The 18,116-nt window shown below is 46.5% G+C and overlaps 2 protein-coding genes across 3 annotated transcripts; one reads left to right on the top strand and one right to left on the bottom strand.

Moving 5' to 3' along the window:
• The first annotated feature begins 347 nt into the window (after positions 1–347).
• Positions 348–1,613, top strand: LOC147992992 (F-box protein At5g07610-like). 2 transcript variants are annotated; one of them, XM_087542081.1, is made up of 3 exons: positions 348–418; positions 479–1,124; positions 1,200–1,613. In XM_087542081.1, the coding sequence occupies exons 1-3, from the start codon at positions 348–350 to the stop codon at positions 1,611–1,613; spliced, it is 1,131 nt and encodes a 376-aa protein (XP_087398207.1). The 2 variants fall into 2 exon arrangements, with proteins under 2 accessions (XP_087398207.1, XP_087398205.1); XM_087542079.1 differs by having other exon boundaries at positions 348–392; positions 471–1,613.
• A 1,070-nt stretch (positions 1,614–2,683) lies between these two features.
• LOC147992991 (tryptophan synthase alpha chain, chloroplastic-like) lies at positions 2,684–4,602 on the bottom strand. The gene is given in 7 exon segments (XM_087539189.1): positions 2,684–2,737; positions 2,739–2,822; positions 2,935–2,994; positions 3,113–3,190; positions 3,678–3,755; positions 4,087–4,158; positions 4,579–4,602. Coding segments are annotated over 7 exon segments (450 nt in total).
• Positions 4,603–18,116: the final 13,514 nt, after the last annotated feature.

Below are 18,116 nucleotides of genomic sequence, written 5' to 3'. Positions count from 1 at the left end.
CATATGTCACGTGGTATGTGGCCTGCATTTTGGCTGATGTAACTAAGAGCAAAGGAAAAAATATTTTGGAGCCAAAATATTTTGGGTCGAGAGGCCTCTACCATTGTGTTATTTGTACCCACATGGGCCTCAGCGGGACGGGGTGCGTCGGTAGGCTAGGCCTCTACATCGTGTTATTTATACCTTTAGGGTTTTCGGCAGCTCGCCTCCACAATCTCGTACGCGCCGCCGCCGTCGTTCTGAGGTTTGTCGCCCTCCTCTCTCCTTTTTCTAACCTTCGTCTTGAGGAGCACATCTCATAAAAACCCTACGTACCCTTCGCAGCGGCAGCCCGGCCGGCGTAAAGGATGGAGAAGATGAAGGAGGAGGAGGAGCAGCAGCATCCGGCGGCGGCGGAGATCGTATCGCGGGCAGGTTCGCAGGTACAGCAGCAGGCCGGGTACAGGACGGGGAAGGTGGAGTATGAGCAGCCGGAGAGACTTTGGATGGACCTTCTGCCTAAGATCCACCGGGAGATCCTGTCGCGGGTGCCATACCGGTCGCTGTGCCGCTTCAGATGCGTGTCGAAGGCGTGGCTGTCACTCTGCTCCGACCCGGCCGTCCGCAGGAGGTCGCCGCAGACGCTCTCCGGCTTCTTCTGCCACTCCCAACTCGACGTCGGCGGCGGCCAGAGCCGCGAAGGCCTCAGCTTCCTCAACCTCTCCGGGTGGGGCCGGCCGCTGGTCGACGACCCCTCCCTCCGATTCGTGCGCGGCTACCACGACGTCAAGCCCATGCACTGCTGCGGCGGCATCCTCATCTGCCACTGCTTGAAGGCGGCCATGAGCAAGGAGGCGGACTACGTCGTGTGCAACCCCGCGACGGAGGAGATCTGGGCCGTGCTGCCCGTGCCCTCCAAGAAGCCGACGACGCACCTCAGCACCGCCCACCTGTGTTTCGACCCAGCCGTCCCCCGCTGTTTCAAGGTGTTCCTGTTCGTGCAAAGTTTCGAGGGGATCCAGAGGGTGGAGGTCTACTCTTCGGAGACCGGGCAGTGGACCTCCATGCAGAGCCAGTGGAGCCATGATATTCTCCTCATGGGGAAGCATTCAGAATGTGTATTCTTCAATGACACCCTGCATCTGGTTGCCGACAATATGATCGGGTTTATGATCCAGGAGGGGAAACTGATACGCAACATGGTTACAGTGCACACGGAGGGGAAAGCCTGGAGGAGCATCAGAATGCCGGATGACATCCATAATGGTTTCATCGGGCAGTCACAGGGGCGCATATACGCCACACGCTTAGAAAACGGAGATGATTGTTGTCTATCGGTCTGGGTTCTTGAAGATTATGCTACGGGAGAGTGGACCCTGAAGTGTACCGCCAGCATTCCCGAACTGCTAGGAAGGCCTCACCGCAGGCACAGCGAACTCTACACGTTGGTCGCGATCCATCCCGAGTGCAGCTTGATCTATCTAGCAGGCGGGGTGAGGCTGGAAAACACACTTATGTCGTACGATATGGATAGCGGTGAATTGCATGTTATTTGCGCTCTTGGAAACCGCCAGCCGCGAGGATTTCAGCCCTACGTCCCCTGTTTTGCGGAGAAGCCACCCGTTGCTCAGTAAAGTTTGGAGCTGCTTCATGAGAATCAGATGTCGGCTATGGTCTAGATTTCTTTTGTCTAGGGTGATGGATTGGATAACTCCTCTTTGTATCCATTTGTTTAGTTCAAGTACCTTTACCCCGCAACTTGTTATCCACCACAGTTAAATAGTGATGTTATCCTCTTCTAATGTGCTTGAAAGTAGTGTTCTCTCATATATATGGTATTTGAATGGGCTTCTCCTTTTCTTGCAATTTAATATTTTGCAATCTTGCATCAACTGGGAGATCCCTTGGGCGAAATCTGCTTGCATGGTGTCAAACAACACCAATACGTGCTAGACTGAGAACAAAGTTATATTTTATTTGCCTTTTAGGGGAAGAGAATAACACACCTGCACAACTCATTCAGTGACGCCACTGGTTTCTAGTGAAGATTGTTTGTGTGATGCCATGCAGGTTCAGTGTGCATCAGCATCGCTCTTAACGCCCCACAGTGTGTTGTTTATCCTTGTTCCGAGTAAACTGTCCATGACCATTATTATTGTTCTGCCTCGAGCTCCTGACCAGACTGTTATACCATCATCTTTACGTCAATCTAGGTTGTTGCCCAACTGAATCAATTTCTGAAGCATCCTAATATTTTCATATCCATAATTTAACTTATGGAATTTTCTCAATCTATATTGTGCATCGAGTTCTTATATACGCAAGCTGGCATTCTTTGGAGATTGCTATTCAATGGGTTTTAGCAACTTCTTTTAGGCTGCTAAAGTTAAGCAGAAACGAATCAAAACCAAGTCAAATCTGGGTATAAAACTAGTTCTTACTTTGTTTTCGACTTGGAAGTTGTGTCAAGAGACTAGAAAAATAAAGACTTGGAAAATAGTGTGGCTCTCTTTTGCATCATTTGTAACACTAGCCTCAATTAATTTATTCACCCAAGCATTCAACACATGGGTACAATTATTCTATCACACAGCAGGATCCTTTGAAATCTAAAACCAGGAATGTAATGCTACACTGTAAAACAGAACTAAAAAGGCATATGGTATTCATGCAATTTCCCCCACAAAAGATAAAAATGCATGTTTCATGGAAATGCGGCCTTTAGGCTCTTAGCTAATTCTTCTAGCTTCCTTAATTAATCCTTCTTCAGGAGAGCCAGATTCGCCCAACTGCCTCACCATTGCGCTCCCGACGATCACACCGTCCGCACCCCACCCCGCGATCTGCAATTTTTGTAGACATAATTGAAGCAACAAGCTTGTCAAAGATTGCACAAACGAAAGAGGATAAAACAAGATATTTTGCTGAGCAGGAGAGTTGCTGGATATGATTTACCTGCTTCACCTGCTCTGGAGTCGACACTCCAAAACCAACAGCAACAGCTTTATCTGTGACCTATAATAAATAAGCAGACGATGTTCTATAAGCATCGTTGAACAAGATGCGCACTGCACAATAAGGTAGCAGTCCAAAACTAGTTCACTGAGTAACAATAAAGAAAAGACTTGCAAACCTGCTTGATTTCCTTGAGAAGAGCTTCCACCTTGAAACTTACGTTTGCACGTGTGCCAGTAACTCCGGTAGTGCTTACCTGAATATCAAATATTACCGCAACTTAGCAAGTACCGTATCATGTAACTGGTTACGCAGGTTCAGCACTTCAACAATGTCAACTTAATTCCAATTGTTGATGAATCACATAGCCAAATGGAGAAGTCACAGAACATAACCAAGGCGTGTCAGCCTTTGTAAACAGTAGTGCACATTTCATTATATTTTTCAGTTTAGCAATTAGCACACAGCTAGCACCAGGATACATGTCAGCACAAAAACATGTCAACCCAGCCTCTATTAAAGTGGAAAAGCATGACATGACAGAAGCATGTGCCTTTCTTAAGTTTATGAAGTCATCTTCCGATGATAAATTCTCTCGACAAAATTTAAAATGACAAACTACTGTACTGTACTCTTGTTAAGTTCTGCCATCATGAGAACTTTCTGATCAGCAATAAGGAGAATGTGCTATATGAGAACAGAGTTTAAGGGTGCAAAAATAATTTGGAGTTCTGGACACTTACAAGATAAACGAATCCTTCTGAAGCCTTTGTAATTCTCTCCATTCTTTCTGTTGGTGTAGTTGGTGTTGTTAGTAACACCTGCAGGAATTCATGCAAATAAAATAACTTAAATAAAAGACATAAGAAAATTGATGTAAACAGCTGCACAAACAAAAGAGGCATCTTCAATATTCCAGACTAATCAGCACCTGACGCTGGTTATTATGAAGTTTGAAATTACAGCAAAGCAATGAGCTAATAAGCATAACTCATCACTGCTTAAATAAGAAATATCAAACATGGTTTTTCTTCGAAGATGGAGAACTAATGAGAATATTCAACCCTAATTGGTTTAGTCACAAGAAATGGAAAAAGAAAACAGTTATAAAGGTAGGATACATGATAGATGATAATGCCAAAGAGAGCCTACCAGCTCTAGGTTGCTCTTGGCAGCCTCGCTTCCCAAAATATCAGTTTCTTCCAGAGGAACATCAGACAAGACCTGCAGTATGGTAATACATATGTAACTTGATTGTTACAATGAGAACAGAACTTTACTACAGGAAGAAGGTGCCACATTGCTAATATCACTGTATGTCGTGTAAAATATAGTTGTACGTATCTGTCTATGCTGTTACGCAACGTGTCCCTGATGAGCTAGCGTATGAGCGACCATATTTTTTTTATTGGAACATAGACGCTAGAAGCGTCCGGCTTTAAATTAATAAAGCCACCAGGCAGCATCCACACATACTTAAGTCTTACAAACCGAATAAAACAGTCTTCGAGCCGTAGGCTCCGGATAAAGCTAAGAAGGAACAGACAATAGTTCTAGATCACAAAAGCGGAGCCTCAAGTAGATAGGTAGCTAAAGGTAGGAATCTCATGGTCACGCAGTCGACCCGTCTTGTCGAGCCTTCACCATGGTCATCTTGATCAGCTCCATAGTCTCCTTCATGCGTTCCTCGTCACGCTTCTCCCCCAACGGCGCCCATACCTAAAGGAAAATGTGACATTTGAAGATGATATCAGCGGGGTGGGCCGGGAACTTGTGCTCAAACGTAATATGTTGGGAACTGCTCGACACCCTAAATGGGGTGTGGCTCTTTCATTATATAGAGGTACCCACGGGGTACAATACAACGTTACAATATATGTGTACAGAGGCTACGTATATACAGTCTAACACCCTCCCCCAATCTTAACTGTGGCCTGAAGTACAAAGCAAGTTAAGATTGCGCCTACAGCCTACAAACCGTGGTTGTGGAAGAGGCTTCGTGAAGATGTCAGCAAGTTGATCCTTGGATGAGATAAACTTGATACAGAGTAGTTTCTGTGCAACACGTTCCCGAACAAAATGATAGTCAACCTCAATGTGTTTTGTTTGAGCATGGAACACCGGGTTAGATGACAGATAAGTAGCACCGATGTTGTCACACCACAAAACTGGAGGCTGAGCCGGAGAGACACGCAACTCTCTCAACAGAGACTGTAGCCATATGATCTCAGCAGTTGCATCAGCAACAGCTTTATACTCAGCTTCAGTACTACTGCGAGAGACTGTGGCCTGCTTATGAGCATTCCAGGCGATCAAGTTAGGACCAAGGAATACCGCATATCCCCCCGTGGATCGCCTGTCATCAGGACTACTAGCCCAGTCTGCATCAGAGAAAGCTGAGAGCTCACATGACGGTGCAGACTGAAGAAGCAAACCATAGGAGGCAGTAAGGCAGACATAGCGCAAAATACGCTTCACAGCTGACCAATGAGATGTCCTGGGAGCATACAGAAATTGACACACACGGTTGACTGCATAAGAGATATCAGGCCTGGTAATAGTAAGGTATTGCAGACCACCAACAAGACTGCGATACTCAGTAGCATCATCAGACGAGAAAGATTCTCCATCAAGAGCAGATAACCGATCAGTGGCAGACATCGGAGTGACAGCATGTTTGCACTGAAGCATTCCAGCACGCCGCAACAAGTCCAGAGAGTACTTTTTCTGAGTAAGAGTCAGCCCAGCAGAAGAGCGGGAAACCTCCAGACCAAGGAAGAAATGCAGTGCACCTAAATCCTTGACAACAAAGTTATCACTGAGAGCGGTCACAAGGCAATCAGCAGCAGCATCAGAGGAACTGATGAGAATAATGTCATCAACATAAACCAGGAGATACATCGTAACCTCAGGACGCTGTAGGAGAAACAATGACGTAGCAGCAGTGGAGGGAGTAAACCCAAGGGCCCGAAGAACAGATCAAAGGCGAGCATGCCATGCTCGAGGGGCCTCCTTGAGTCCATAGAGCGCCTTAACCAGTCGACAGAGATGATGAGGACGTGCCGGATCAACGAAACCAGGCGGCTAACACATATAAACCTCCTCCTCTAGAATGCCATGGAGCAAAGCGTTCTGCACATCAAGCTGACGAAGGAACCACCCACGAGTAACAGCAAGAGACAGCAATAATCGAATGGTAGTAGGCTTGATGACTGTACTGAACGTGTCTTCATAATCAAGACCATACCTCTGTTTGAAACCCTTGGCGACTAGCCGTGCCTTGTATCGTTCGATGGAACCATTAGCATGTCTCTTGACTTTAAACACCCACTTGCAATCTATAACATTGACACCAGGTACTGGAGGAACAAGACGCCAGGTGTCATTCCTGTGAAGAGCCTGAACTTCCTGTTCCATGGCAGCACGCCAGTGAGGGATGCTCAATGCAGCCTGAAAGTGGCGAGGTTCTGCAGTGGGATTGGCAGTAGTATGGGTCATGCACGCAGCAAGCCACGCAACCGTACCATCCGTGCGTTCCTTCGGACAAAAAATGCCTTGCTGGCTCCGTGTTCGAGGACGAAGAACAACCGCAGGCTGCGGCGACGAGGCCGGCGTGGAACCAGACGAGTCCGACTCGGAGGAGGCCGAAGCAGAGTCTGTCGGCGATCTGGAGACCGAAGCAGGGCTGGTCGGTGCAGGTGACCGCAATGCCGGGCCAGGCGAGGCAGCGGCCGGCAAGCCCAGCACCAGTCCAGGTGAGCCGGACGAGGCCAGAGCCGGCCTAGGCGAGCCAGGCGAGGCGGGCCCAGGCGAGCCGGGCAAGGCCAGAGCCGGCCCAGGCGAGCCAGGCGAGGCCAGCGCCGGCCCAGTCAAGACGGCGACCCATGAGCCAGGCGCGGGCACGCGTGGGTCGGGCGAGCCGGGCACCCGCGAGGCAGCCTCCACAGGTGAGGCGGTAGCGGGTTGGCGGGCGCCACCCGCCATGCATGGCGCATGCACGTCTGGAGCGGGAGTTACGTCCACGACTTGTTCATCAAGGAGCTTGAGACGGGCGCCGCGCCCAATACCTGCAGCATGATTAGGAAGCAACGCAGGGGCATATGCAACATCCACAAATTGATCAGGCAAAGGTATAGACACAGGCACTGATGATATAGGAGTGGTAGAGTGAGTCGGAAGTGCACGAAAAGGGAACACATTTTCATCAAACACAACGTCACGAGAAATGTAGACGCAGTTTGTGGGAACATGTAGGCACTTGTACCCTTTGTGGAGGGAACTATACCCGAGAAAAACACACTTCTTAGACCGAAACTCGAGCTTACGCTTGTTATATGGACAGAGATGAGGCCAACACGCACACCCAAACACTTTGAAGAACGTGTAGTCTGGGATTTCATTGAGCAAGAGTTCAAGAGGGGTTTGCATTTTTAGAAGGCGTGAGGGAAGCCTATTAATAAGAAAACAGGATGTGGAGAAAGCATCACTCCAGAACCGAAACGGAACGGATGCATGAGCTAGTAAGGTTAGGCCAGTTTCAATGAGGTGACGATGCTTACGTTCGACAGTTCCACTCTGCTGATGTGTATGAGGACATGACACGCGATACGAAATCCCAAGTTTATTAAAAAAACGAGTTGAGGTTGTGGTATTCACCACCCCGGTCAGATTGAACATGGATGATTTTCTGTTTAAGGAGACGCTCAACGTGTGCTTGAAACTGAATAAAAACATCAAACACATCAGACTTGCGTTTAATAAGATATAGCCAAGTAAACCGACTATAAGCATCAATAAAACTGACATAATAATTGTGACCACTAACGGATGTCTGGGCATGACCCCAGACATCAGAAAACACAAGCTCAAGAGGATGTTTCACAACACGACTAGACTCTGAAAACGGAAGTTGGTGACTCTTGCCCTGCTGGCAGGCATCACAGACAGTTTCAGCAGTTTTATTGGAATCAACAGGTAGCTCATAATGATGCAACACATGACGAACTATGGGAGCCGCAGGATGACCAAGGCGTGCATGCCAGTGAGTGGGCGACACACGGACACCACTGAACGCCTGAAGAGAAGACTGCATGGAGGGTGTGCGCGGCGCATCAAGTGCGTACAAGCCATGGCGAAGACGGCCGCTAAGCAGAACAAGCCTCATGTCCTGATCCTTGATAAAGAAACAAAAAGGGTGAAACTCAGCAAGGACATTATTATCACGTGTAAGTTGAGGAATAGACAACAAACTACGCGTAGTAGAGGGAACACAAAGAACATTGGAAAGATGTAGTTTGCGAAAATTGTGTGCAAGGAGAGAAGCCTGACCAACATGAGAGATGCGCATACCTGCTCCACTGGCGGTGTGCACCTGATCATGACCACGATATGGCTCCTGAGTAGAGAGCTTGCCCATCTCGCCGGTGAGGTGGTTAGTAGCTCCGGTGTCCATATACCACGTCGGATCAATGGAGTAGGACGGAGTGCGACCATGATCATGACTCCTCACGGCGGCGGCGGCCTGCTTGTCGTTCCCTTTACCATTGTTGTTGAGGCCCAGAAAATCTTGCTTCTAGCGACGATGACAGCAAGAGGCGATGTGGCGCTCAAGGCCACACAACTGGCAGGCCTGCGGGGCACCGCAGGAGGAGCAGCAAGCAACCGGCCGGTTGCCACCCGTGATGGATGGCGCATTGCCACGCGAGGCCGGTTGTGGAGACGGTGCTGGCTTGCCACCTGAAGATGATGACCGTGGAGGTTTTCCACGAGTCGCGGCATTGGCGGAGGCGAAGCCTGGTGAGACATGACGCGCCTTGATGCGCTGTTTGCGGCCAAGGAGTCGGGCATAAAGCTCACGAGGTGGAAGTGGATCATCACGGCCATGAACGTTCTCAACGAGATTGTCATAATCATCATCAAGCCCATTAAGCACGAAGGTGGTGAACTCCTCGTCCTGCAGAGACTGGCCAATCAAAGCCAGTGTGTCGGCGAGGCCCCTCATCTTGTTGAAGTAGTCCGTAATGCTGAGGTCACCAAGCTTGGTCTCACCTAGCTCGGTGCGGATAGAGTGGGCACGCGCCTGAGACTGAGAGGCGAAACTGGTGTGAAGAGCCGCCCACGCCTCTCATGACGTAGCAGCAAAGATGACCAGCGATGAAACTTTCGGAGCGAGCGAGGACTGGATGGCGGAGAGGATGGCTTGATCCTGGGCCACCCATGCATGATACGCCGGGTGCTAAGGGGGCGGGCACGGGATGGATCCGTCGACGTAGCCCTCTAGGTAGCAACTCCGCAGAAGAGGCAACACCTGGGCACGCCAGGACAAGTAATTGTCTGGCGTGAGTTTCACCGGTAGCAGGTGTGAGAAGTAAAACGGTGACGGCACTGCGGCCTGATCACCGTGAGCATGCGGCGGTGCATAGAAACCCATCGACGGGTGTGCAGCCGGTCCCGAGTAGGACGGGTGTGCAACCGGTCCCGAGTCGGGGCACCGTAGGACGCCGCAGCTGGCGCCCCATACTGCAAGGCAGCCGCAGCCACATGGGGCGGCGGCGACGGAGCCGGGTAGGTTTGGGGCGGCGTAGGGTAGAGATGCATCGGGGGCCCCGAGTAGGGCTGTACAGCAGGACAGTCCCATGAGTCGACGGCGACGGCACCGGGTAGGGTTGGTGTGGCCCCGGGTAGGGTTGGTGTGACGGCGCGCCGTAGGGATGAGGCGACGGCAGGATGCCGTAGTGCGGGGCAGGAGGCGCACGGGACGGCGGCGCCATCCAGGGCGACGGCGGTGGCGGCCCACCATGGGCCATTGCAGGAGCGCCGCACGAGAACAGATCGCCCGCCGTGACATTGGGCGGGGCGACGTGATCGCCAGGAGGGCCCGATCCGATCTGGGGGCCAAGCGATGGAGGGGCGCCATGGGCCATCGCAAGAGGGCGCGAGGCCAGGAACGGCGACCCAAGAGCCGGCATAGCGACTGCGGGGGCGGCGACAGAGGTCGGCGCAACGACGGCGGCGGCGGCGGCGGCGGTAGAGGCAGCGGAAGCCATCTTAACCTAAATTGATACCATGTAAAATGTAATATGTTGGGAACTGCTCGACACCCTAAACGGGGTGTGGCTCTTTCATTATATAGAGGTACCCACGGGGTACAATACAACGTTACAATATATGTGTACAGAGGCTACGTATATACAGTCTAACATTCCTCGTCACGCTTCTTCCCCAACGGCGCCCATACCTAAAGGAAAATGTGACATTTGAAGATGATATCAGCGGGGTGGGCCGGGAACTTGTGCTCAATCGTAATTTTGTTCCGAACCGACCAAAGGGACCACAACAACACCCCAACGCATCGCCAAACTATCCTTGCATTGACCCCTCTTTGCGTCGTTAAGATAGTAAGTAAATCGTGGGTAGACTGTGGATTCCAATTTTGTATGAAAGCGTCTCTAACAGCACTCCACGCAAATCTAGCAAGCGCACATCCAAAGAACACGTGATTTGCGTTTTCTCCTAAACCGCAAGTGGTGCACGTTCCGTCCGCCGGCCCATTGCGTTTGGCCACGTTATCGGAGGTTGGTAAGCGGTTGCGAAACATTTGCCACAAAAAGATCTTGATTTTGAGAGGTATACCGGCCTTCCATAGCCCCCTAGCTATGTCTAGCGTAGTTGAAGGAAATATGCCCTAGAGGCAATAATAAAGTTATTATTTATTTCCTTATTTCATGATAAATGTTTATTATTCATGCTAGAATTGTATTAACCGGAAACATAATACATGTGTGAATACATAGACAAACAGAGTGTCACTAGTATGCCTCTACTTGACTAGCTCGTGAATCAAAGATGGTTATGTTTCCTAACCATGGACAAAGAGTTGTTATTTGATTAACGGGATCACATCATTAGTTGAATGATCTGATTGACATGACCCATTCCATTAGCTTAGCACCCGATCGTTTAGTATGTTGCTATTGCTTTCTTCATGACTTATACATGTTCCTATGACTATGAGATTATGCAACTCCCGTTTGCCGGAGGAACACTTTGGGTGCTACCAAACGTCACAACGTAACTGGGTGATTATAAAGGAGCATTACAGGTGTCTCCAAAGGTACATGTTGGGTTGGCATATTTCGAGATTAGGATTTGTCATTCCGATTGTCGGAGAGGTATCTTTGGGCCCTCTCGGTAATGCACATCACATAAGCCTTGCAAGCATTACAACTAATATGTTGGTTGTGAGATGATGTATTATGGAACGAGTAAAGAGACTTGCCGGTAACGAGATTGAACTAGGTATTGGATACCGACGATCGAATCTCGGGCAAGTAACATACCGATGACAAAGGGAACAACGTATGTTGTTATGCGGTCTGACCGATAAAAATCTTCGTAGAATATGTAGGAGCCAATATGGGCATCCAGGTCCCGCTATTGGTTATTGACCGGAGACGTGTCTCGGTCATGTCTACATTGTTCTCGAACCGTAGGGTCCGCACGCTTAAGATTTCGATGACAGTTATATTATGAGTTTATGAGTTTTGATGTACCGAAGGAGTTCGGAGTCCCGGATGAGATCGGGGACATGACGAGGAGTCTCGAAATGGTCGAGACGTAAAGATCGATATATTGGACGACTATATTCGGACATCGGAAAGGTTCCGAGTGATTCGGGTATTTTTCGGAATACCGGGTAGTTACGGGAGAAGTAATGGGCCTTGATGGGCTTTAGTGGGAAGAGGAAAAAGGCTGCTGCGCCCCCCTCCCCTCTAGTCCGAATTGGACTTGGGAAAAGGGGGCCGGCCACCTTTCCTACTCCTCCACTTCCTTCTCCCTTCCTCCCCTCTTGATGGACTCCTACTAGGACTTGGAGTCCTAGTAGGACTCCCATCCTGGCCGCACCAATGGCCTTGGCCGGCCTCCTCCTCCTCCATCCTTTATATACTGAGGCAAGGGGCACCCCATAGACACAAGTTGATCATTGAGATCGTTCCTTAGCCGTGTGCGGTGCCCCCTGCCACCATATTCCACCTCGATCATATCGTTGTAGTGCTTAGGCGAAGCCCTGCGTCGGTAGAACATCAAGATCGTCACCACGCTGTCGTGTTGACGGAACTCCTCCCCGAAGCTTTGCTGGATCGGAGCCCGGGGATCGTCATCGAGCTGTACGTGTGCTAAGAACTCGGAGGTGCCGGAGTAACGGTGCTTGGATCGGTCGGATCGGGAAGAAGACGTACGACTACTTCCTCTACGTTGTGTCAACGCTTCCGTTGCGATCTACAAGGGTATGTAGATCAGACTCTCCCCCTCGTTGCTATGCATCACCATGATCTTGCGTGTGCGTAAGAATTTTTTTGAAATTACTACGTTCCCCAACAGTGGTATCAGAGCCTAGGTTTTATGGTTTGATGTTATATGCACGAGTAGAACACAAGTAAGTTGTGGGCGATATAAGTCATACTGCCTACCAGCATGTCATACTTTGGTTCGGCGATATTGTTGGATGAAGCGGCCCGGACCGACATTACGCGTACGCTTACGCGAGACCGGTTTCCCCGACGTGCTTTGCACAAAGGTGACTTGCGGGTGACTGTTTCTCCAACTTTAGTTGATCCAAGTGTGACTACGCCCGGTCCTTGCGAAGGTTAAAACGGAGTCTATTTGACAAACTATCGTTGTGGTTTTGATGCGTAGGTGAGATTGATTCTTGCTTAAGCCCGTAGCAGCCACGTAAAACTTGCAACAACAAAGTAGAGGACGTCTAACTTGTTTTTGCAGGGCATGTTGTGATGTGATATGGTCAAAACGTGATGAGATATAAGTTGTTGTATGAGATGATCATGTTTTGTTAAAGTTATCGGCAACTGGCAAAAGCCTTATGGTTGTCTCTTTATTGCATAAGATGCAAGCGCCAAATAATTGCTTTACTTTATCGCTATGCGATAGCAATAGTTGCAAGAGCAATAGTTGGCGAGACGACCATGTGACGACACATTGATATAGATCAAGATGATGGAGATCATGGTGTCATGCCGGTGACGATAGAAATCATGACGGTACTTCGGAGATGGAGATCACAAGCACAAGATGATGATGGCCATATCATATCACTTATATTGATTGCATGTGATGTTTATCTTTTTATGCATCTTATCTTGCTTTGATTGACGGTAGCATTATAAGATGATCTCTCACTAATTATCAAGAAATGTTCTCCCTGAGTATGCACCATTGCGAAAGTTCTTCGTGCTGAGACACCATGTGATGATCGGGTGTGATAGGCTCTACATTCAAATACAATGGGTGCAAAACAGTTGCACACGCGGAATACTCAGGTTATACTTGACGAGCCAAGCATATACAGATATGGCCTCGGAACACGGAGACCGAAAGGTCGAGCGTGAATCATATAGTAGATATGATCAACATAGTGATGTTCACCAATGAAACTGCTCCATCTCACGTGATGATCGGACATGGTTTAGTTGATTTGGATCACGTGATCACTTAGAGGATTAGAGGGATGTCTATCTAAGTGGGAGTTCTTAAGTAATATGATTAATTGAACTTTAATTTATCATGAACTTAGTCCTGGTAGTATTAGCATATCTATGTTGTAGATCAATAGCTCGCGTTGTTGCTTTCATATGCTTATTTTGATATGTTCCTAGAGAAAATTGTGTTGAAAGATGTTAGTAGCAATGATGCGGATTGGATCCGTGATCTGAGGTTTATCCTCATTGCTGCACAGAAGAATTATGTCCTTGATGCACCGCTAGGTGACAGACCTATTGCAGGAGCAGATGCAGACGTTATGAACGTTTGGCTAGCTCAATATGATGACTACTTGATAGTTTAAGTGCACCATGCTTAACGGCTTAGAATCAGGACTTCAAAGACGTTTTGAACGTCATGGACCATATGAGATGTTCCAGGAGTTGAAGTTAATATTTCAAGCAAATACCCGAGTTGAGAGATATGAAATCTCCAACAAGTTCTATAGCTAAAAGATGGAGGAGAATCGCTCAACTAGTGAGCATGTGCTCAGATTGTCTGGGTACTACAATCGCTTGAATCAAGTGGGAGTTAATCTTCCAGATAAGATAGTGATTGACAGAATTCTCTAGTCACCATCACCAAGTTAGTAGAACTTCGTGATGAACTATAATATGCAAGGGATAACGGAAACAACTCCCAAGCTCTTCGTGATGCTGAAATCAACGAAGGTAGAAATCAAGAAAAACATCAAGTGTTGATGGTTGACAAGATCACTAGTTTCAAGAAAAGGGCAGAGGGAAGAAGGGGAACTTCAAGAAGAACAGCAAGCAAGTTGCTGCTCAAGTGAAGAAGCCCAAGTCTGGTCCTAAGCCTGAGACTAAGTGTTTCTACTGCAAAGGGACTGGTCACTGGAAGCGGAACTACCCCAAGTGATTGGCAGATAAGAAGGATGGCAAAGTGAACATAAGTATATTTGATATACATGTTATTGATGTGTACTTTACTAGTGTTTATAGCGACCCCTCAGTATTTGATACTAGTTCAGTTGCTAAGATTAGTAACTCGAAACGGGAGTTGCAGAATAAACAGAGACTAGTTAAGGGTAAAGTGACGATGTGTGTTGGAAGTGGTTCCAAGATTGATATGATCATCATCGCACACTCCCTATACTTTCGGGATTAGTGTTGAACCTGAATAAGTGTTATTCGGTGTTTGCGTTAAGCATGAATATGATTTGATCATGTTTATTGTGATACGGTTATTCATTTAAGTAAGAGAATAAATTGTTGTTCTGTTTACATAAATAAAACCTTATATGGTTACACACCCAATGAAAATAGTTCGTTGGATCTCGATCGTAGTGATACACATAATCATAATATTGAAACCAAAAGATGTAAAGTTAATAATGATAGTGCAGCTTATTTGTAGCACTGCTGTTTAGTTCATATTGGTATAAAGCGCATGAAGAAACTCCATGTTGATGGGCTTTTGGAATCACTTGATTATGAATCAGTTGATGCTTGCGAACCATGCCTCATAGGCAAGATGACTAAGACTCTGTTCTTTGGAACAATGGAGTGAACAACAGATGTGTTGGAAATCATACATACTGATGTATGTGGTCCGATGAATATTGAAGCTCGCGACAGGTATCATTATTTTCTGATCTTCACAGATGATTTGAGCAGATATGAGTATATCTACTTGATGAAACACAAGTCCGAAACATTTGAAAAGTTCAAAGAATTTCAGAGTGAAGGGAAAAATCATCGTAACAAGAAAATAAAGTTTCTACGATCTGATCGTAGAGAAGAGTATTTGAGTTACGAGTTTGGCCTTCAGTTAAAAACAATGTGAAATAGTTTCACTACTCATGCCACCTGGAACACCAAAATGTAATGGTGTGTCCGAACGTCATAACCGTACTTTATTAGATATGGTGCGATCTATGATGTCTCTTACCGATCTACCACTATCGTTTTGGGTTTATGCATTAGAGACAGCTGCATTCACGTTAAATAGGGCACCATCTAAATCAGTTGAGACGACACCGTATGAACTATGGTTTGGCAAGAAACCTAAGCTGTCGTTTCTTAAAGTTTGAGGTTGCAATGCTTATGTGAAAAAGTTTCAACCTGATAAGCTCAAACCCAAATCGGAGAAATGTGTCTTCATAGGATATCCAAAAGAAACTATTGGATACACCTTCTATCACAAGACCGAAGGCAAGACTTTTGTCGCTAAATTCGGAAACTTTCTGGAGAAGGAGTTTCTCTCGAAAGAAGTGAGTGGGAGGAAAGTAGAAAACTTGATAAGGTAATTGTACCTTCTCCCTTATTGGAAAGTAGTTCATCACAGAAATCTGTTCTTGTGACTACTACACCAATTAGTGAGGAAGCTAATGATGATGATCATGTAACTTCAGATCAAGTTACTACTGAATCTCGTAGGTAAACCAGAGTGAAATCCGCACCAGAGTGGTATGGTAATCCTGTTCTGGAAGTCATGTTACTAGACCATGACGAACTTGCGAACTATGAGGAAGCGATGATGAGCCCAGATTCCGCGAAATGGTTTGAGGCCATGAAATCTGAGATATGATCCATGTATGAGAACAAAGTATGGACTTTGATGGATTTGCCCGATGATCGGCAAGCCATAGAAAATAAATGGATCTTCAAGAGGAAGACGGACGCTGATAGTAGTGTTACTATCTACAAAGCTAGAATTGTCACAAAAAAGGTTTTTCGACAAGTTCAAGGTGTTGACTACGATGAGAGTTTCTCTCTCGTATCTATGCTTAAGTATGTCCGAATCATGTTAGCAAATTGCCGCATTTTATGAAATCTGGCAAATGGATAAACAAAACTGCATTCCTGAATGGATTTCTGGAAGAAGAGTTGTATATGATGCAACCAGAAGGTTTTGTCGATCCAAAGGGAGCTAACAAAGTGTGCAAGCTCCAGCGATCCATTTATGGAATGGTGCAAGCCTCTCAGAGTTGGAATAAACGCTTTGATAGTATGATCAAAGCATGTAGTTTTATACAGACTTGCGGTGAAGCCTGTATCTACAAGAAAGTGAGTGGGAGCACTACAGTATTTCTGATAAGTATATGTGAATGACATATTGTTGATCGGAAATAATGTAGAATTATTCTGTAAAGCATAAAGGAGTGTTTGAAAGGAGTTTTTCAAAGAAAGACTTCGGTGAAGCTGCTTACATATTGAGCTTCAAGATCTATAGAGATAGATCAAGACGCTTGATAAGTTTTTCAATGAGTACATACCTTGACAAGATTTTGAAGTAGTTCAAAATGGAACAGTCAAAGAAAAGTTTCTTGCCTGTGTTACAAGGTGTGAAGTTGAGTAAGACTCAAAGCCCGACCACGGCAGAAGATAGAAAGAGAATGAAAGTCATTCCCTATGCCTCAGTCATAGGTTCTATAAAGTATGCCATGCTGTGTACCAGATCTATTGTATACCCTACACTAATTGGCATGGGAGTACAATAGTGATCTAGGAGTAGATCACTGGACAGCGGTCAAAATTATCCTTAGTGGAATAAGGATATGTTTCTCGATTATGGAGGTGAAAAAAAAGGGTTCGCCGTAAAGGGTTACGTCGATGCAAGTTTTGACACAGATCTGGATGACTCTAAGTCTCGATCTAGATACATATTGAAAGTGGGAGCAATTAGCTAGAGTAGCTCCGTGCAGAGCATTGTTGACATAAATATTTGCAAAATACTTACGGATCTGAATGTGACAGACCCGTTGACTAAGATTCTCTCACAAGCAAAACATGATCACACCTTAGTACTCTTTGGGTGTTAATCACATAGCGGTGTGAACTAGATTACTGACTCTAGTAAACCCTTTGGGTGTTGATCACATATCGATGTGAACTATGGGTGTTAATCACATGGTGATGTGAACTATTGCTGTTAAATCACATGGCGATGTGAACTAGATTATTGACTCTAGTGCAAGTGGGAGACTGAAGGAAATATGCCCTAGAGGCAATAATAAAGTTATTATTTATTTCCTTATTTCATGATAAATGTTTATTATTCATGCTAGAATTGTATTAACCGGAAACATAATACATGTGTGAATACATAGACAAACAGAGTGTCACTAGTATGCCTCTACTTGACTAGCTCGTGAATCAAAGATGGTTATGTTTCCTAACCATGGACAAAGAGTTGTTATTTGATTAACGAGATCACATCATTAGTTGAATGATCTGATTGACATGAGCCATTCCATTAGCTTAGCACCCGATCGTTTAGTATGTTGCTATTGCTTTCTTCATGACTTATACATGTTCCTATGACTATGAGATTATGCAACTCCCGTTTGCCGGAGGAACACTTTGGGTGCTACCAAATGTCACAACGTAACTGGGTGATTATAAAGGAGCATTACAGGTGTCTCCAAAGGTACATGTTGGGTTGGCGTATTTCGAGATTAGGATTTGTCATTCCGATTGTCGGAGAGGTATCTTTGGGCCCTCTCGGTAATGCACATCACATAAGCCTTGCAAGCATTACAACTAATATGTTGGTTGTGAGATGATGTATTATGGAACGAGTAAAGAGACTTGTCGGTAACGAGATTGAACTAGGTATTGGATACCGACGATCGAATCTCGGGCAAGTAACATACCGATGACAAA

This window comes from Triticum urartu, chromosome 1A (assembly GCF_056163025.1).
Source record: "Triticum urartu cultivar PI428250 chromosome 1A, HENAU_Tu73, whole genome shotgun sequence".
Classification (NCBI taxonomy): domain Eukaryota; kingdom Viridiplantae; phylum Streptophyta; class Magnoliopsida; order Poales; family Poaceae; genus Triticum; species Triticum urartu.
Note: the sequence above shows the minus strand (reverse complement) of the source record. Positions and strands in the feature narration are given on the sequence as shown.